The sequence below is a fragment of the Phoenix dactylifera genome, chromosome 12 (assembly GCF_009389715.1).
Source record: "Phoenix dactylifera cultivar Barhee BC4 chromosome 12, palm_55x_up_171113_PBpolish2nd_filt_p, whole genome shotgun sequence".
In the NCBI taxonomy this organism is placed as follows: Eukaryota; Viridiplantae; Streptophyta; class Magnoliopsida; order Arecales; family Arecaceae; genus Phoenix; species Phoenix dactylifera.
In genome coordinates, this window is record NC_052403.1 from 4,455,475 (window position 1) to 4,475,447 (window position 19,973).

At 40.7% G+C, this 19,973-nt stretch overlaps 2 protein-coding genes and 1 long non-coding RNA gene across 8 annotated transcripts; 2 read left to right on the plus strand and 1 right to left on the minus strand.

Annotated features, from left to right (window-relative positions):
- Positions 1-448: 448 nt before the first annotated feature.
- On the minus strand, positions 449-3,768 carry LOC103705961. Of its 5 annotated transcripts, none has more exons than XR_603879.4 (4): positions 3,362-3,462; positions 2,112-3,138; positions 822-889; positions 449-730 (listed from the first exon to the last, which is right to left on the minus strand). It is a non-coding gene; the product is annotated as an uncharacterized LOC103705961 (long non-coding RNA). The 5 variants fall into 5 exon arrangements; XR_001879380.3 differs by having other exon boundaries at positions 822-942; XR_005514341.1 differs by lacking the exon at positions 3,362-3,462 and adding an exon at positions 3,475-3,768 and having other exon boundaries at positions 449-889.
- Positions 3,769-7,182: 3,414 nt separating this feature from the next.
- Positions 7,183-12,524, plus strand: LOC103705919. 2 transcript variants are annotated; one of them, XM_008789824.3, is made up of 6 exons: positions 7,183-8,088; positions 8,995-9,171; positions 9,594-9,716; positions 10,002-10,181; positions 11,393-11,557; positions 11,853-12,524. In XM_008789824.3, exons 1-6 carry the CDS (start codon positions 7,741-7,743, stop codon positions 12,321-12,323), a joined length of 1,464 nt encoding a protein of 487 aa, XP_008788046.3. In that variant the 5' UTR covers positions 7,183-7,740; the 3' UTR covers positions 12,324-12,524. The 2 variants fall into 2 exon arrangements, with proteins under 2 accessions (XP_008788046.3, XP_008788047.3); XM_008789825.3 differs by having other exon boundaries at positions 7,184-8,088; positions 9,597-9,716.
- Positions 12,525-15,431: 2,907 nt separating this feature from the next.
- On the plus strand, positions 15,432-17,878 carry LOC103705920. Its single transcript, XM_008789826.4, has one exon. The coding sequence runs from the start codon at positions 16,464-16,466 to the stop codon at positions 17,400-17,402; it is 939 nt and encodes a 312-aa protein (XP_008788048.2). The 5' UTR covers positions 15,432-16,463; the 3' UTR covers positions 17,403-17,878.
- The last annotated feature ends 2,095 nt before the right edge of the window (positions 17,879-19,973 follow it).

Below are 19,973 nucleotides of genomic sequence, written 5' to 3' on the forward strand. Positions count from 1 at the left end.
TCACCTGAAAGTACTCTTGCCAAGGAGCTCCAATGACCCCAACGTGAGTGCATTACAGTAGTTAAAAACCCTATCAGCTATTAAACCAAGAGAATCCTCAAGTACAAGACCACGCATGGGCTTACACACCCTCCCCTTCCAGAGAAGCTTCCATGAATTGCATATCTTTTACATAGGAACCCTATCTCCACTAGGCTTTTGATAGGCACCTGATCCGTATCTCGCAAGTCCCTTACCCAGAGTGAGAACCCATTACAAATCTCAAAAACAGAATACAAAACATGGACTCCAAGAAACCATGCTAATTTCATTGAACTAGAACAACACCCAAGAGCATGCTGCAGTTAAAAAATATACTTGTACGTACAGTCTCTAAAGGTAAAAGGATACTCATTTTGCGGCAAGTACACCTCAGCATAAAATAAAATAACCAGTTGATATGTACTTCTACCACATAATCTACACATAAAAATAACCATTTATGTTCGCAACATTCAAGGCAATGTTTAAGAGAGAGAGATGTCCAGGCGAGGGACACATAGGGAGGAGTGCATTGATTTATAGATGTGTGAAAGAAAAAGCATTGTTCATAAAGAACTTTATGCAGCACAGGTATCAGCAAAAAAAAGACAGGCATCAGCTCGAGATTAACAAAACCATGGCCCTGAAGTGATGTACTTCCACTGTAGACCAGAACAGTAACTCAGTCCCTCCTCAACCTTTTTCAGACCTGCAACAGAAGAAATACTAAAGTTAGACCTTTTAAAAATCTCCAAAGATGAGACTGGAAACAAAAAAGCACTAGTTTTGGTGACTGTTACTCTTTCCTCCCCCTTCAACACACATTTCACGGAGTGGCAGAAACAAGAAGAGGATGCCCGTTTTTGTTCTGAAATCAAAGAATAAAGGGAGGGAATTGAGGGTTTCCCAAACATGTTGTCCCTCCAAAAGAAATGCAAAAAGGCCACTAGCAACACAAGTAGAGAAATGCTTAATCAATTTCATCCAAGCAACTACACTCCTATGTCACCTAAAACAAAATAAACACCTGAGACACAATCAGGTGGGGAAGACTTTGTTTTAACTCCCTACTGAATTCCTCTGAGGTTGCTCACAAAGGCCAGGATGATGAGACTGATATTAGAGAAGAGTTAATATCATTCCTTAAATAAGAGTACTCCAAGGGACCCTACATTGAGCAAACCATCCATCGACAGAAGCTACTTATTTCAAACGAGAGGATGAGGAAAAGAGGCACAAAATAGACAGTAGAATAAGATAAAACACTATCTCATGGAGCCATTGGACTCGAGACTTTTTCCGGGCAAAATCTTCCTCCTGGGCGAGGATGCAGTATCAAGAAAAATAGAGGTAGGTGCAATTTGCTCGGAAGAAAGAAACAAAATGGAAGTTTTCAAAGAGAAGAAAGAGGGAGCTCCCTTCAGTCCAAGCATGGAATGGAAAGGAAGGAATAGTCTCCCGCATCATTCACTCATTCACATAGTAGTGCAAAACTCCTTCCATTTCTGTCGGTGAGCTTGAGCAGTGGAAGAGTGCTTTAAGTTCTACTGAGTGTTTGAATGAATGAGTCGGCAGCTGATTCCAACCCCAGAACCATCCATGAGTGGGCTGAAGGAAGCTCTCTCCAACCCATCTTTCAATTCCTCCAATAAAGGTGAAGAAACAGAAAAGAAAATAAAAATGTTAAGATCAATTTTTTTTTTAACATTAGTTCTCTCTCTCTCTCGCTCTCTCTCTCACACACACACAAGCACGCACACCAAAAGGAGGTTACGAAAGCAAACAGATAATGTGAGTCATGAGAATGCAGGATGCATAAGTTCTAATCAATCAATAATTTTCCCCTTGACACAGGTTATGAGATTCCCTATCAATGCTTCTAAAATAAGTTTCACGAAAACAAAGATCAAGGTAACAAGATAGCTGTCTTCGCAATTAAATGAAAATTAAGAAGAAGATGTTGATTCACCACTGGTGGATAGCATCCAAATCAGAGATGATATAATGCAACAATAGCAAGCCAAGAACTTCATGAGATTATTCCATTTGAAATTTTATAAAGGAAAAACACCTATCATGATCCTGAGTACCTGAGAAATATGGTGGCAATGTCCCCACCAAGGTTTGCACCCTAGACATCTCCCAAAGAGAAAGCTTGGGAGAGAGGGATCCGACCATCTCAGAAGGCTGGTCGGCCATGATCTTAAGCACCTGAGCCTTGTAGAAAAGGTCTTTAGGATCTCTGAAAAACATAGCATGTTTAGGCCTTTTTGTTACTCCCTTTTTTTTTGAGTAATGGAGGAAGAAAGACACTTCCGGCGGCTTTATGTTGAGGCCTTATTGCTGATTGCAAATTCATATAAGATAGTGGTTTCAGAAAAATTGATATATAATATCCCAAAAAGTTGGAAAACCAAAAGCCCAAAACAAACAATAAATAATCGTCAAGCATGATTCTAACTTCAATCTATTATTCAAGTTGTCATTCAAAGAAAAGTTCAAACCGTAACCAACAAAATATCCAAAAATAATAGAAGAATTGCCTACCTCGCATCTTCTACACCTCTTTAAACCATTACAACTGGAACATCAAATCAAAAAAATGGAGGTCAACAACTGTTTGCTCAGTTGGTTGGAACCTCTCCCTTAAGGGCTTGCCCTTGGAGAATAAGGTCCGGGATTTTAATCCTGTATATTGCTCAAAAAAATAAAAAATCAAGAGGCGACGTGCTCTCCTTATAAATAAGCCCAACCTTTTTTCTCCCAGGGAAGAAAGAGCGGATCAACTAGATAATCCACATATTTCAGAGGGAACAGAAGACCACGATCACCTGTGGGAGAACCAAATCCTCCAACAATACAGCTACATCCACAAATAGATCAATAAAATCGCAAAGCAATGTAGATGAACTTGAAGCTAAGCAAATCTTAGGGGGGGGGGGGGGGGGGGGGGAGCGAGAGAGAGAGAGAGAGAGAGAGAGAGAGAGAGATCTTCCCATTTTCTTCCGAGTGATAGATAAACCTCCAAAGATCCTTGAACTCAGAAAGCCTAATGGTTGGTGGCTGCCGTTCCGGCTTCCCCTCCAAACCCTAATTCCCGTCTCTCAACAAGCAAAGCTGCATATATAGAAGAAAAGAGAGAAACAAGCACAGCCTTCATAAAAAAAACCTTCTAAGAATGCAAAGAAAAAGGAGAGAGTACAGGATATGCCAGGAAATAGAGATTCTTTCCATTCTAAAACACTTTTGGAAACCCTATACTCCAACAGAACCTATTCTTATAATACTCTTCATCTTATACAAGGCAAACTCCAGAAAGTTTTAAACCTTCAGGGCGCACCTCCAATAATTCTTATAAAACCATCTACAGCATGCAGGATAGCCGAAAAGAGAGAGATTACTGAAAGGAAAGAAAGCAGAAAGGGAGAGAATATAAACACAGAAGACACATACCACGTGCCTGCCCAAAACAACAAGGAGGTAAAACAAAGACAACACAATCCACAGTAACCAAATCAAAGACAGAAGAATAAGAGACTTTTTTTTCTCTTGGCTTGCCACCACACATACAAGGAAAAACCTACCCATTTTATGAGGAACGGAAGAGAGGAGAGGTCTCAATAGGAGGGAAGAGACTGTCGACTTAGTTTATGGCAGTTGGGGACAAGGAAAGCGACCGGACGCCGCTGCCAAATCCAGGCAAGGGTATAAGCGACTCAGCTGAGGGGATATCTCGAGTTATCTAATCTTTGGATCAGATCAAACAGATATGGGGGGCACTCAAAAAAGTCCAAAACGAGGTTCACAAGGGCATCGAATACAGGTTTGAGGAAAGCTCGGCGGGTGGTGACTGCCCCTTTGACTTCCTTTTCACTGTGGATGGGGCGGGTTAAACAGTGGAGTATGCCTCAAGTTCTGGGCCCAGATAACCCAGACTGGAGACTGGAGACTGGAGTACCTGGTTAAAGGAAGGAAGAAGTAGCCTTTTAGGTCCATGGAACTTTGAGTCCCCATGTAATTAATAGGTTGGAGGGACCATTTCCGCTTCCAGGCACAGGTGTAGAATGGAGACAGAGGTAAAAGGGATTGAGGCAGCTTGATCATGTGAAAAAGAAGGTGCGGCCACAGATTTTTCCACCCTTATCTCAGCCTGGTTTGTGAACTGAACGTGAAGACGTTGTCTCTTTTATCCGCCTATACAAACCTGGGTAATAATGATGCTGGGGGTCCTTCATCTCTTCTGGTTTTTTCTAGGGTCCTTGGGTCACCTGAGATGCAGATTCATGTCTCAATCTTGTTTTTGCATGATTCACAGTTACATGCTTTTCTTCCTGGTTTATCTAACTAATCTTTGGCTGTGATTGAAGGCCAAAGAAATAAAGTTTAAATAGCTGAAATCTCCAGTGATTTATAGTTGTATAATGATGAATATCAGCCAATATAATAGGAGTGCTATAGCAATTTTCACTTTATATTTTGATATTGATATTTTATAGTGAATATGCTACAATTATGATTGTGAAAAAAGATAGAAGAAAATTACCTGATTGCCCATATCCCCAAATATCCTTGAACCTTTTCTTGATCTAGTAATTTCTTCTTTAAACAAATGATCACTTAGACTTCGCCCACATCATGACCTAATATATAACCAACCCAAGTCTGGATTGTAACCAACAAACCTATAACCACCATAATTTAACTCTTAAGCAGCCTAATTCATTACCCTTAGCTAAGCCCAATATAAAACACGATTAAACTTGTCATAATCTATCTTATGTCAATTGGGTCTTAAAAAATAAACTATCTCATAGCAATCCTGGACCCACTTTATTTTTACCCCTTCCAGTATTTCCAAATTATCCCAAATAAGCTCAATACCATGATAGCTCTCTAGGTCCAATAGGTTAAAATTATTTCAAAGTTACATGTCCATTATTCTATAAGAAGCCTAATTTCTATACATAATTTTCATGGACTAGCCCTGCACCTCTATTTGACCTTTTTCTATTTAATTTAACCAATACTACTTTATCTATTTCTACATTCATATCAATGCGCAATTCAAGTACCATAACACCTTGCATCATCCTTCCTACATCCTCTTACATTTTATTTTTAGACTTCTATATTTCCTTGTCTCCATATTCTTCTTTACCTTATGGTTAGAGGCCTTATCCTTAAATATATCAGCTAAATGAACTAACAAGTACTCACCATTTGCCATGCACCTTCTTAGCTATCAATATCATCATGATTATCTCTACATTCCCTCGCCCTTCTAATCTCATCTTTTAGATGAGTCTAACCAATTCTTACCAACTCACCCATGTCCATCTTACAAGATAAAATCCTATTCATATGTCTTAACTCTACCTAAACTTCCTCCTTGGTAGCCTTAGAACCCTTCATCCTCTTCCTCCAAAAATCTTATCCTTAATCTGATTGTCCAAACCATCCTTAATTCAATCACCCAATCCTTGGATACCTAAGAAACCCATTCCCCTAACTGCCCTTTAGAAGTCCAAATACATCTCTCCTTTTTAACAAGAAGAAAACTATGAGAAGATGATGAGATCAATAGAGCTTGGACGTGAGCTTCTAAGTGGATGTGTACATAAGTATTAGTAGAGTCCTTAACCGTTCCAATGTGAGACTATTTCTTAACACCATGAGGGATGGAATTAAAAAGATATAACATGTAGATTAGATGGAAGCATGAAGATATCGGTAAGCAAGAGATGGAGATATCGTTAAGCAAGGAATGAAGATATCAGTAGGCAAGGAGGATCATGGATTCTTATACCTTGTTAGAATCCAATTCAAAAGCTTGAGCTTGTAGATGGATGGACTTAAGGAGTACTATATAAAAACTATTATAAAACTATTCCTCAACAGGGAGAAGGCCTCTCTAGTCTTAATGTATGGGCTTTCTTCCTAGTTAAAAGTAATCTGTACAAGTGCCAAAAATAACGAACCTTTTTCTCTTACTTGCTTACTAGTCTTTCTAATTTTTCTTCTCTTCTCAATTTTTTTCAGAAAAAAACTTGAGGAATAAATTTGTTAATCCCAATGGTTATATTCCTGGATTTAGCAACCACAGGTTTTGCGTTACATCTATACGTAGTTATATTCTTACATAGGCCAGTAGAGTCTAAATTAAGATGGCGAACCAATGGACGAACTACTGACACTAAATTATCATATTCTGGTCTTTCCAAATGATGATAAAATTATCCTGTGCAGCCATATTTTCTTGCAAGAACCATGTATAGGCCTAAAGAAGAAATACAATTCAATTTATAGAAAGAAAAATAGATAGGTTCTGCTCAGTGATTAGGCGATCAAGCAAATAAAAGCACTGTCGAACACAACTCTGGCAGGCAATTAAGCTCCGCTTGTTATTGGATATATACAAATATAGATAAAACTACGGGAGCATATATGAAATGCAACAAAAGCATAGAGTTTTATCATGAATCGAAAACAAAGCGGACATTTTAAACAGCTAAAGGAGACACCTCAGATTGTTGATTGATGGTTTGTTCCGAAGAGTCAAAGGTTCAAGTTTATCCCGATAGCTACAGCTCTAGTAGATGAACTTTACCGCAAGATTTACTTCAAAGCTAATGTGCAGCAGGGTGGATTTACTTGGAAGTACGCAAGCTAGAGATGAAGGGAAACATATAGATGTGAACAAACTTGGTTGATGATGTTGTTTTCAGGTATCGAACATCCACAAACACGCTGATTGTTTAAGAAGGCACGCACGCTTTTGAAGTTTTCGATATTTTGGTTTGCAGCCATGCCTGATCTTTTTGCTGTTATACATAAATTTTGCTATCATACGAAGGAAAGCATTCGTTTGTTATGAATTTAGGCTTGTTACAGTACCTCCATCCTCGCTGAGGCTTTTCGTGACCTGCAGGAGAAGAAATACTAAACTTAGGCCTCTTCAAAATCTGGAAGATTGGACTAAAATAGAAAGGAAATAACTCTTGTTTTGATGATTGGGAGTCCCAATGACAATTTTTATCTGATAGATTTAGTTTTATGGTTTGTATCCAACACCAACTTAGAGATACCTAACTAATATATATTTCTTGATATATATTTACATATCATTAATATCATCCGTGCTATCATTTATAGAGAATAATTAAGTGGCTTCCCCAACATTTTGACTTCAGAGCACCAATGTTATTGAACTTGCCCTCTTATAATTTTTGCTTTTCACCTGCTGCATTAACATCATGCAGCCTTGTTATCAGAATAGAAGCAATAAGTGTATTCATGGACCACAAATCCGTGATCTCTTTGGAGAGTTATGCGTTGATAGCGCGATCTTGTACTAACACATACTGAAGTACTTGCGTGCAGCTAACACATACTCAATAAATATTGAAGAACTTGCATGCGGCGTTCAAGCTACAACTATGATGAGTTCTGATCTCAGACTTTGCGGGCTGCTCGTCCCTTCACGTTGACAAGGAAACCATGGGCGACAATGAAGCTGCACATATTTGACGCAATCAAAGCCATCTAACAAATGTAAACCGGGTCCAATTACGAGTCCAGTCCAGCCAGGCTTGACTGAGCCCAGACTCCGAGAAGGTTCGGACTTGGGCCCGGCTAGTTGGTTCAGTCGGCCTAGCTCCCACTCCCGAACCTATTAAATCAAACAATCATCGCCGTTCATCTGGTATTCTAATTTAGTGAATGGACGGTCCTGATCTTGGGGGCCATGCGCGCGGGCCGCGCCTCCAATCGCGAGGAGAGCTCGTTAAAAGCCGCGGTGTTCCGAATATTCCGGTGCTCGCTTCTCTTCGCCGCGCGTCGGCCATGGCGTATCGGAGGAAGCACGGTGCGCCCAAGGCCACCACCTTCGAGGACTTCCGATCCACGCCGCCGCAAGTGCCGGAGGGCTCCCTTCCGTCGTCGCCGTCGCTCGCCGCCCAGGCCATCCGCGCCTCCGCCGCCCACCGCGACTCCTCTCTCTCCTCTGCCTATGGCGAATCCGCCTTCTCCTCCGCCTACCGGGATTCCAATCGCCCCAGGTCCCCCCAGGTGTGCCACTTTCGATCTCTTCTCTCTATTTCGGTTCTGGAGTTCCGATTTCGCTCGGATTGCTGCCTCCTTGTATAAATTGGTGGGACACGGAGGTTTTTTACGGGTAGATTAGAATCTTTTATGTGGAGATGATTGGAACTGGTGATTTTCCTTAGATAAGATTTGGAAAGGTGGTATTGTTTTTGGGGTTTGGACGTAACCTTTTTCCCGTAAAGGAGAATTTTTTGGCAAATTGAGGTGCGATTGATCGAGATGCATCATGCAGGCTTATATGATTTCGAGAAAGAATAAAAGAAATTGATGAAAATAGATGGAATAGGGAAACCAATGGATATTTTGGTTTCATAAATTAATTTAGACACAAAAGATTCTAAAAGCAGAGGTGCTTATTTTGGATTGGATTCATTTCCGATATTGAAAGTTTGCGAAATCTTAGTATATTTACAATAAATTATTTGATCAACATAGGGAAAATACAAAGGGTTAAATACTTAAATATTATGAAACGTGAGTGTACGCGGTTGTGTCCCAAACGAGAAGTTGTTGCTTGTTTGTGCTTGCATGAAACATGCTATTTTGACTGCATGCGTCCAAGCGCTTAGGGAATTAGTCAATAACAGTGATATATATTACTTGACCTTTTGGACATCCGGTTTTTAGTTACCTTCAGATTAATTGTCTTTACACCTCTTTTCTGTGTTCTGTAGACTAATATTTATTGGACAAGTTTATTATTGTTTACTTTTTCAGAAGAATCATAGACGACTCAAAAATTAGTCCTTTCTTTCTGTTTCACCAGAAACTTTATTATGTTGTTAGCTGCCTGTAAATTTTGGTACCAATGAGTTATTAGGCGTATGTTCAGTCTGTTGTTTTGTCATGACTGGGGAACTTTGTGTGCAGGGTTCAAATACCTATCGGTACACATCGATAAAAAGCTTGAATGAACCTCAACATGGTTTTTGGGGGATTTTGGCTAGGAAAGCTAAAGAAATTCTTGAAGATGATAATGCCGCCCTGCAATTTGATGAGCATGGTAGGAACCAGCTCCAGATGGTTGACTCATCAACAGGTGCGCAGGTGAGACTTGGAAAGAAAATTGAAATTTCTTTTTCAACATTAAAATCATTGGACTGATACTGATAAGAATGAAATAGTGGTATGAGGCTGGATCATCCAGTCTTTTGGGGTAATAATGGTATTTAACTTGTAGGAAATCTGAGCTTGAAGTTTTTTCTTTTTGGAATGAAAGAGCTTGAAGAAATTAGTGTTTGCTTAAATTTTAGCATGTTATTGGCTTGTAGCATTCCATCTTTTATGTTTCAGGAAAAAGAAAACTTGTTGGAACAGTTTGGTTATTAATTCATTTTAGTTACCATTATTAGGCCTAATCTTGCATAATTGCATTGTTTTGTGCTTGTATCACTACTTGACCTTATGCGTTTTGGTGCTAGGAGCCTAGGATTTAAGTTTTTGCTTTTCTGACTTCAATCTGATGACAGCAGTTCCATCGATCCTATTCTGAAGGCTACCGGAAGGCACAAAAGCCTGCACTTCATAAAGGATCAGATTCAATTGCTTCTTCCCTTAACCACATTGGTGGTACAATCAGAAATGCCCTTGAAGTAAGTTCTCCCAGAGTTCTTTACCTTTGGTTATTCCTCGATTCCCATAGTTATTCAAGTCGCAAATGGAAAGCTTCCTTTTATAAATTAACCTGGTGATATTCAGATCATGTGATCACTTCTAATAGTTATACCAGCATATTCCTTGTTTGGTTTCCAAAAAGTGTTTATATTCTGTATTGTGCAAATAGAACTTGATATTACTTTGATAATGTCCGATTTTCAGCATAAACTTCTGGTTTATATTCTCAGTTTAAGTAATTCTGTGTTCCTTACTTTTGTCAGGAAGGCCTGACAATTGTGGAGAACAGAACAGCTGATATCATTCAAGAAACACGAAAGCTGCAAATTAGGAGAAAAGCAAGTGGTTCCAGTGCACGAGATCGGCCTACGGATACATTGGTTCCAAATACTCTCTCTCAGATTCAGACAGACCAAGAAACACAACTGAAGGCTTCACGCGACGTAAGGTGGCAACCGTGTATCACTGGATTACAAAGGAATTTTACATTTGTCAGTCTGGGCTACTTCATCAAATAATGCATTATACCAACCTTATTTTCCAAACCAAAATCTGTGAACCATCTCGAATTGCCTGGTTTGGAACGTCCCGGGCCGTACCAGTGGCAAACCATGATGGTTCGTCTTTGAAGCCGAGATGCCTCTCGCCGCCAGAGGGGTAGAAGGAGAAGGAAAAAAGAGAAAAAGAAAGAGAGCTGGGAAGGGAGGGAGGGGAAGAGGAAGGAAAAGAGGCTGGCCGGGACAGGGCGGTGGAGGCCGAGGAGCTTCTACGCAGAGGAAGCGGAGGCCGGGAAGACGTGAAGACGGAGCTCCGCCTTCGTCCCCATTTCTCGTTCAAAATAGGAGCCTGGAGGGGGCTCCTTTTATTTTTATCTTTTTTAAGTTGAAGTCAGCAAACCTCACCTACCTCCGCGTCTTCCAGGTCTCCGCCTCCTCCACCAGCCGGCCAGGGCCGGCCTCTTTCTTCCTTCCTCTCCCTCTCCCTCTCTTCCTCGCTCTCGCTCTTTTCCTCTCTCTTTCTCCCTCTCGCCTATCTCTTCTACATTGTCGGTACAGGTCCATACCGACTCATCGTGCCGGGCAACTAGTACAGTGCCAAGTACTGGTTCTACTATCTTTGTTCCAAACATTATATGATTTGGTCAAGATTTCAAGATTTGCAATTCCATGCATGTGTTACATGGAAATATTCTTGAAAGCAGTAAAGCTTTTTGAAAATTGGAGAGTTTCAGGTAAAGACAGACATGAATAAAGTCGATGCATAAGATCTGAGTGGGAAACTATGCTTCCTGAGTTCAGCTCATCTTGATGGGAGGAATAGCTATAGATTGTTTCCCTAAGAATCAGTGAGAATCCTCATCTCTTATGTCATCCTTTCAGAATGAACTTTTCACTCATTAGTTAGCAGGTCTTAGCAGGATATGTCTGTTCTAGGTTTGTCTAGCCCATCATGGTACAAGCATTCTGCTGTCATGCAACGGTTCCTTGCTGTTTTCACCTGATAACTATGTGCAGTTGATATTAAAATTCTATATAGCAGATTTGGCTTTGGAAGTTTTTTGTTATTCCACAATAAAAACTTATTACACCTTCCGTTTCCTCAAACAAAATAATATTTCGCAAAATAAGAAATAGCCTTTTGTTTATTATTGCAGGTTGCAAATGCAATGGCTGCTAAGGCCAAACTTCTTTTACGAGAACTAAAAACAGTCAAGGCAGACCTGGCTTTTGCAAAGCAGCGGTGCTCCCAGTTTGAAGAGGAGAACAAAATCTTGCGAGAGAGCCGTGAAAAAGGAACCAACCATGAAGATGACGACCTGGTATGCATGTTCCCTTGTAGTTTTCGTACGTCAAATAAGAGCTCAAAGTTCCGGAAATTTTGCATTATTTTTCCTAGATGCCTGTAATACCCGAGTTTCTGCACATAGCTTCAGCATTTAATTGTGATATCATTCACTTAATCACTTCTGAGGAAGATGGTTACATCAAAAAATTGACATCCCATTTTGTGTTCTACGAGAGTATGGGCAGCAATGCTTATGTAGTGGAGCTGTAGTGTCATTTTCCTGTCCTGAGATCTTATGACCATATTTCTGTTCTCATGTGCGGACGCAGATAAGACTCCAGTTGGAGACATTATTGACTGAGAAGGCAAGGCTGGCAAATGAGAACTCCTTATATGCACGAGAGAATCGGTTCCTGATGGAGATTGTGGAATACCATCAGCTTACCATGCAGGATGTTGTCTACTTGGATGAGGGCGTTGAAGAGGTCTACCAGATCCCACCCCATTCCTCGCCATCTCGTTCTGCACCTGAATTCCCCTCTCCTGTCCTCTCTATCACTCCCTCTCCATCTCCTGACCCGGCTTTTCCATCATCTCCCAAAGTCTCCACACCGAGAACCCCTACCAATCCTGCATCTGCTCCAAAGATTATTGCGAAGGCTGTGACTCCAGACATACAGACAAGTCCATTGGAGACATCTCCAGAGGCCGAAGGTCCCAAGCAGCAGGAGATTATTCCTTCGCCATCTTCAACAGTTGAAGGTCCCAGGCAGCTGCAGTCTCCAACCTCGCCCGCCTGAGATCTGAGTAGACCAATTCTATCCTTCTCCACTTAGATGTGCTTGGTTGGTTTGTGCATGTAGAATTCATTGATTCTGGATTGTATTGTTTGTAATCATAAACTATGACGTCCTTTGTTGGTATCATCATTATCTACATACTTATGATAACAATGTAGGTTTTCTTGGGTCTTATGTGCCATCTTCCATGCAGTTGGTTCTGTAACTGCCTCAGTGGTTTGAGTTTTAGATTCTAATTCGTGTCTGCTTGGATTGAAAATAGGGGACCGAGTTTTGGCTACTGTCAAATTAGACTAACGCTGCTTCGAGAAAAAAATTGTTGCTGATCTTGCTGGTTCTTTAGTTGCTGGGATTTAGCTCCTCATTAGCGCTAATCTTGGGTCCTTTGGTCTCTTTCTTTGTGGAGAAAATTTACCCTTGTAGCTCAACTCTTTCTTATAAGAACATAAAATCTGTGTGTATGTGTGTGTGAGAGAGATGCGCACTTTGGATTAGCTTACTGTTTCTTATAAGAACATTAACTCTTATAATCTTTTCACAAAGACCCACAAAAATATTGTACCATTAAAGTAAAACTCACCCAAAACTATTTTTTCAGAACAAAGAACTCAAACAAAGCGAGAGAGAGAGAGAGAGAGAGAGAGAGAGCCATTGCCCTAAAAGTATGGTAAATGATCTTACTCCGAGGACTCGATGGAGCAGCCGACGCGGCCAAGCTGACCGTCCTGTAAATCGGCCCGAGCCCCGATCTTCTACAATATCTCTAATAGCCTCCTCGGCATCAAGGACTCCGAGTACACCAAAACGGAGAAGCCCGAGGGAGATGAACTCTTTGCCTCTTTTATCCGGCGGAACCATTGAATACAGACAGCAAAAACACGTGTAGGTCAAAGAGACTTATACACACGCTTTTTCTTTTTTCTTTTTTTCTTTTAAATTCTGTTCTTTTCTTTTTTAAGAACCAGTATGAAATAAAGCCGAGTGAAAAAAAATTGTGCAAAGGGAGGATTTGCACCTAAGCCACTAGTAATCAATATTTTGCAATTTTATCAAATCAACCAGCTGGCGCTTTCACGACCGATGTCCAAAATCTTCAACAAAAATACAATTTGGGTTGAAGCAGGTTTGGTTGGCCAGGTTAGGGACATTGAAGTTAGCACTTGTATGAGCATGGTTTGAGTTTAAATAGAGTTTGGTGAGGAAAATGGAAATTAGGTTCGAGTTAAGTTAGCAATGCTCGACCCGATATTGAATTGTGTTTGGTTACTTAAATTTAATTAGAAATCTAAACCTAACAAAACTTAAAATTGTAGTACCATGCTCAATAGAAAACTCAGTTAAAACTCAGTGCATTGAACCTGGAGTCTAAAATAGGCATATCTTGACCTAAATAATAATTATATAGATGGGTTATTACATAGTCATGCTTATATTTTTTTATACAAGTACATAAGTCTAGAACAGACCAGTACTTATAGAAAAGATGATGCATAAATCCCTTACTTGCATTCTTTAGTAATTTGTATCCATAGTTGCAAGCTTAACAGTTGGTAACAATATGATGAGAAATAAAGAATCAGAATCAAAAGATCCGGTAAGTTCAGTAAAATCTCAATAACATAAATATAAAAATAAAATAATAAAAATAAAAATTCTAAATATTTATATACTTGTTTATTTCAACATAAGTACAAAGATGCGGGAGAAACACCACCATTATCAATAAATATTTTTTTAATTTTATTTTAGTAATATTAACATCATGTTTTGTGATTATTAAAATATTTTTGTTTCTTTTATTATTAATAAGTAATTTGAAGCATCTTGAGTCCCAATATTTTTTTTAAAAAATAGAAATATGTTGTGATTTGTTTTTTTAAAGTGATTCACGGCATCCAAGGCCCTAAAGCAACTTCACTCACGTGCACCACAGGTGCCACGTATTTGGTCGTGACTCATCACAACACGTGGCAGTAGATCGCAAGAACACCATCCTATAGTAGCATGACGCGTGTCCAAGCAGACAAATAAAAAGACAACCCACTCCTAGATCCTCAGAAAGGACGCGCACTTCAAAAACGCCTGTCCACGGTGCAATCCAGCATTCCAGCCCGTCGGATCGCCACCCCCAACGTGTGGCCCCCTGCCCGCCACATGTCGACAAGAAGCCGACAAAGATCCCTTCGGGGCGCTGCCGCCTTTACGTCCCCTTCACCACCAATCCACTCGCTTCCAAACCACCCTCCATAGAAATTCCTATACGACCATCATGCCTACCGCCCGTTTTTCCATCGACACGAATCCTAAAGTCTCGCATATGAATTTCTGCGGTGGAATTAGGGAATGATGCGCTGTGATATCGCAATGACACAGACCCTTCGACCGTCCCGTTGCACCAGGGTGCGGCACAGCGATCGAAAGGTTTCCAATCCCCATCGATGTGATTTGATACTACCTCCCCGTGATGGCGTACGGTACGATACACCATAGGGACCGGAAAGGCCATCTGGACCGCATCAACGGTCCAAGGACCGAAAATTAACCCATGCAGGTACCCAGCAATGGGAAATGTTGTTTGATGTTGGTCGATTTCTGGTGTCCAAGTTGAGGTGGTCATTATATAGTTCGAAGAAGTAAGAGTATTTTCGTATTTGGACCCTGACGGGGGCGATCATCTTGTGGGCTCCAGTTTCCACTTACGGCAAGATCATACAGCTACTCCCCCGTGAACATTAATGTTCCACGGGCATTGATGAGCTGGATTCGCGGGCCCAGCTAGCAACCACATAATTGTCATCTGATGGCTGTAATTGAGACTCACCTAGAACCCATGGACCATGGACATTAACTTAGTCTCGTCCTTCTTGGTCAAAGTCCAACGGATATCGCGCACACCATTAGGATCTTTGCATAAAGGACCCTGTTTAGGAAAACGTTTCTCGAACGAGTCCAAGAAAAACTGAAACGAGTCCAGGAAAACCTGAAAAAGGTGCTCGGATCGAATCTATACGTTGCGAAAAGGGCTGGAAAGAAAAATCCCCCCACCCGCGAGAAAAGCCATGTCGCCGACGCTTTCGTCTCTGGGGAGGGGGAGTTTAGGGGCATTTTGGGAATTTCGAAAACGCCAGTGGGTTTTATCAGTGGTTTTATGCTGAAACAACTCCGTGCTTTTTTTTTTCCCTCTCTCTCTCCTCTTCGTACTAATTTTTTTCCTCGGTTTTTTTGGAGCGATTTAGGGTTTTGGGAGGCCCTAATCTCGCCCTCGACAGCTATCTCGATCTCGCGAGAGCGTGGGATTCGATCCGGAGGCGATTGCGTCGCGCTTTTTTGGCGTGAGATCTGCGGAGTTTTTTTTTTTTGGAAGTCGGAAATCGGCCTTCAAGGCGAATATTGCTGAGGCTTCGAAGTGATTGAGTTTTTGGGAAAGTTTTGATTTTGAATTCGCGCGGCTGGAGTTGGATTTAACCTAATAGGGATTTCGATTGACCGACATTGGTGGAGCTCTAGCCGTGACAGGTCTGGATTTCTGGAAGCTAGTGAGTTTTGAGCTGGAGTGGAGGGCTTCTAAAAGAGAGATTTTGCTGAAGGAATTGGGGTCTCTCGTCGAGTTCTGGGGACATTTCGTGGAGGTTTAGTTGGAAGAGGCTACAAAGACAGAGGCATTGCTGCAGATTGTATCGATCTGGACGCTGCTAGGGTTTCGATTGAGCGGGATTCAGGTACTTCGGAGAAAGATTCGCCTTTTAGTTGTATGTCTGCTGTTTCTTTGATGATTTCATATGAATGTACTAGACAATGAGTCCATTGCTTTGGAAGTTGGAAAGTTTGTTAAAGTAGAAGCTGGTTTCCTCTTGTTTTCAGTTTTCTGCTGTAATTCTCGAGCATCTCTTCCACCGTTAGATACTCTACTATGGCTTTGTTCGTTTCTATTTTTAAGTCTTAGAAATGAGGAGAGCCAGGAGCATGTCGAGTCTTTGAATCAGCTGTCTGGGAGATTGTGTGGTCATTCGCTTATTTTGCCCAATCCCTTGCAAAAAAAAACTTGAAAGAAAGAGGGATTTGGGGCACTATATGTAATCTATATAAAACCTTCAGAGATCGGCCAAGGTTTGGAAGAGTCTTCAAAAACTTTCCGCATCCATGGAGTCCGTTCACCATTTCATGATCATCCTTGTGCTTGTTGGGGTTCTATCAGCATATCAATATAAGGCCCAATCGACTGGAGGTTCCATAATATCTTCAAGATCACTGGATGCACTCCTTCAGGACTATGCTTTCCGAGCTTTTGTCCGTCCCCGCACCGGAATACAGTATGATGGTCAAGTCCCGTCCAATATCACTGGCATCAAGATTGCAGCATTGCGGCTCAGGAGTGGGAGCTTATATAACAGAGGAGTTAGCTTCAAGGAATTCCACATCCCCAAAGGAGTCATCGTTCAGCCATATGTGGAGAGGCTTGTGCTGGTTTACCAAAACTTGGGTAACTGGTCCTCTACCTACTACAACCTTCCTGGTTTCACCTACTTAACTCCTGTGCTAGGTCTCCTTGCTTATGATGCAGTGAATCTGTCTGCAAACAACTTGCCGGAATTAGGTGTTATTGTTTCAAAATCACCCATATCGATTAATTTCACAAATGTAAGCATGGCACCAAGTGCCAGATGCGTGTATTTCAATTTGGACGGAATTCCGGAGTTCGGAGATTTAGTATCAAGTAGTGCTTGTTTAACATACCGACAGGGTCACTTTTCCATTGTGGTCAACACCAGTGGTGTTGCTCCTTCGCCTGCACCAAGTGAAGTCCCAAGTCCCAGTCCAAGCCCTGTTCGCGCCAAGCGTAATGCGTCTAAGGTGTGGAAGATTGTTGGTGCTGTTGTTGGTGGGTTCGCCGCTTTGGTTCTATTGGCATTGCTTGTGGCATGGATGTGTCGGTATAGGCAGAAAAGAAAGGTGGCAGAGATGGAACGGCATGCTGATGTAGGAGAAGCATTACAAATGGCAAGGGTTGGAACCACTCAGGCACCTCTGGCCTCAGGGACACGGACACAGCCAGTTCTTGAGAATGAATATGTTGCTTGAGTTATTGCATAGAATGAGTACCAAACTGGTGCCCTTTCATTGCTGGTATGTGAGGAACAAGCTGAGGATTTTCTTTCAGGTGTTTGATATGTACAGAGTGCGTGGACAAGCACCACCATGTTCTTTTGCCCAACTGTCAATTAAGAGGTGGATTTTCCATGATATTGGTTGGGTACTGGGCTCGACATTTATTTAATATTGGATGACACATTCTTTTTGGGGGAAGATGTTCTTGTGTTTGGATGGTTCCAGTCCTAGTTGCTCAATGGTGCCCATAATCATACAGGGTGAAGATTCAATAGTTGCATAAACACGTAATGCTCGAGATGGGCATTTCGTGCTATGCTCTGGTCTGGAACTGTTTCAATTATTTGTTAGGTAAATGTGTTGAAGCTTTTCAATAAAGATGAGGTATTATTCTTTTCTTGCTATCTGATGCGTTTCTGATATGCTCATATGTGAAATTCTAGTTTAAAGATTATTGCAGTCAATTCCTGTAAATATGTGCTGTCTACTTACTCTTTTCAAACCAGTAGCTGTGCTAGATATAGACCAAAATAAAGAAAGGAAAAAAAGGGGAAGAAACTGTGGTTACGATTGTCTGGAAACAGATGCGAAGGTTTAGAAAATTTCAAAATCACTATTCATTTATTATCCGCTTTTCTTTGACGAGGTATTTTCTAAATTAGAGCTTCACATCTACGGCGGTTCCTTTATGGGGGAGAAGAATGAATCGTTCCTCAAAAGTTCAAAGAAAAGCGCAATGTAATATTTTTGGAAGTACATTGATAAACAGACTGTTAACAAATTTTAGATGAAGGAAGGGGTGGTTGTTTGAAATGTTACCAAATTGCTTTGATGCTTCCATCTTATTTCATTAACAAAACCCATACAAACTTAAATGAAAGAATGAGGATGAGATAGTGGCCATATGTATCTTGAAATTTAATAAAGAGGTATAAGCATGTAAACATTACTCTTTATTGTAGAGAATGCCAAAAGCATAATATTACAAAGAAATGAGCATATCGAATGATTTGTTTTTGATGGCATCTTCGACAAGTTGGCCAGCATATTTTGTGGTCCAACACCAATGTAGAGCATGGGAACTTAAAAGTCATATTCGAAGAGGGGGGCGGAATATTTAGGTCTCTGTACAGTGCATATGGTTATTTTTTCTATATTCTGCTTCACAATCTTTGAATCACACAATAGTAGCACCACTTGTAGTCTAACTGCCCCATACCCACTATTGTGGATGATATGTATATCATAATCATTTTTTTTTGTTTACAAAGACCAATCCTATGCAGTATCAGTGAATATTTTTGCCTTTTCTGTCTTAATTTAGTATGATTTTGGTTTTTATGTTTCTGGACAATTTCAGAGTCCTGCTGACTAATCTAGTACCGTCATGATTCTCAATTTCTGGAGAGGTTCTTAATAAGATGCATCCGGCTTAAGAAATGAAATATCATCCATCCACAGATGGTTGAATTTGGAAGGTAAGACCACCATCTTCATTTGTCCTCACCTAATTTCAGTACTAGGTATGGTAGAACATCTACATCAACCAATAATTATACCAGTATTGCTAAAAGCCAATGAAGCAGTGGCCCCTTAGTGACACCCTTTCAGCCTTTCTGAATCCTCACAAAGATGTCTTGTTCAGATCCTATGGAGTCTTCAAGGGTAGCATAGGTTAGTGACACGGTTGGTTCACAGTTTTATTCGAGCTCGTGGGAGTGAACATGATTTGTTTTAAGTGCAGTGGTCTCTTGTTGCAGTCCAAGATAGTGTAAGTGGGGTTTAGAATGTAATATTTTAACCAGCATACGAGCTATCAAGTGAAGCCTTTTGAGCTGCCTCTTTGCACCCACAGTACTCTTGATGCTTCTCTTATGCATAAAACAGAAGTACAAGAGAGGGACTACCAAATTCTCATCATCCCTTCTCTTTAATCAGTCAGAACCCTCTCAGGTACCAGAGTTCTACAACCATTAGAAAAGAATGGAAAAATATTATTTCACCCCTTAGCTTATGTGTGCAATATCCTTTTTGCTTGTAAAAATGTTAGAAAAATGGGAAGAGGAGTCTTTTTTTTTTGGTAACATGGTAATTAAGAGAATAAGCCATCTCATCCATTAATGCATGCTCGCATACATCTTGAAACTTCTAGGGAAATTACTTGCTGGCACTTTCTCTTTTCTTTTCCTTTCTTCTTTTTTTTTTTTGATTCATTTGTCGACAGGCCCTGGACGTTATGCTGGAAAGTAGAGTTTTCTTAATGAAGAAGTAGTGGGACTTTTAAAGGTAACATCTGAACAAGCTGTCTCAATGCAAGTAAACGAGGTGACATTAACAATTAAACCTTTGCAAGCTGATCTCTCTCTCTCTCTCTTTCTTTTTGTCCTTTTTGGTAGATAGAAAGCTGATCTCGTAAACAGTTGGATGCCTTCAGATCACGGTCACAAGCGCAACGACCTTCTTAAATTAATTCCTCCTAACAGAACTTTCACTGCTAAAAGTCAACAAGATTAAGCCGGTCTTTCGGCCACAATGAAAATAAAA

Bases quoted from the DNA above. Each gene is read 5' to 3' on its own strand.
- LOC103705919 (XM_008789824.3), top strand. From the start codon at position 7,741: ATGGACGGTCCTGATCTTGGGGGCCATGCGCGCGGGCCGCGCCTCCAA. The intron at 9,717-10,001 runs GTAAGTTCTCCC...TACTTTTGTCAG, and splicing joins CAATCAGAAATGCCCTTGAA to GAAGGCCTGACAATTGTGGA. The intron at 11,558-11,852 runs GTATGCATGTTC...GTGCGGACGCAG, and splicing joins ACCATGAAGATGACGACCTG to ATAAGACTCCAGTTGGAGAC.
- LOC103705920 (XM_008789826.4), top strand. From the start codon at position 16,464: ATGGAGTCCGTTCACCATTTCATGATCATCCTTGTGCTTGTTGGGGTT.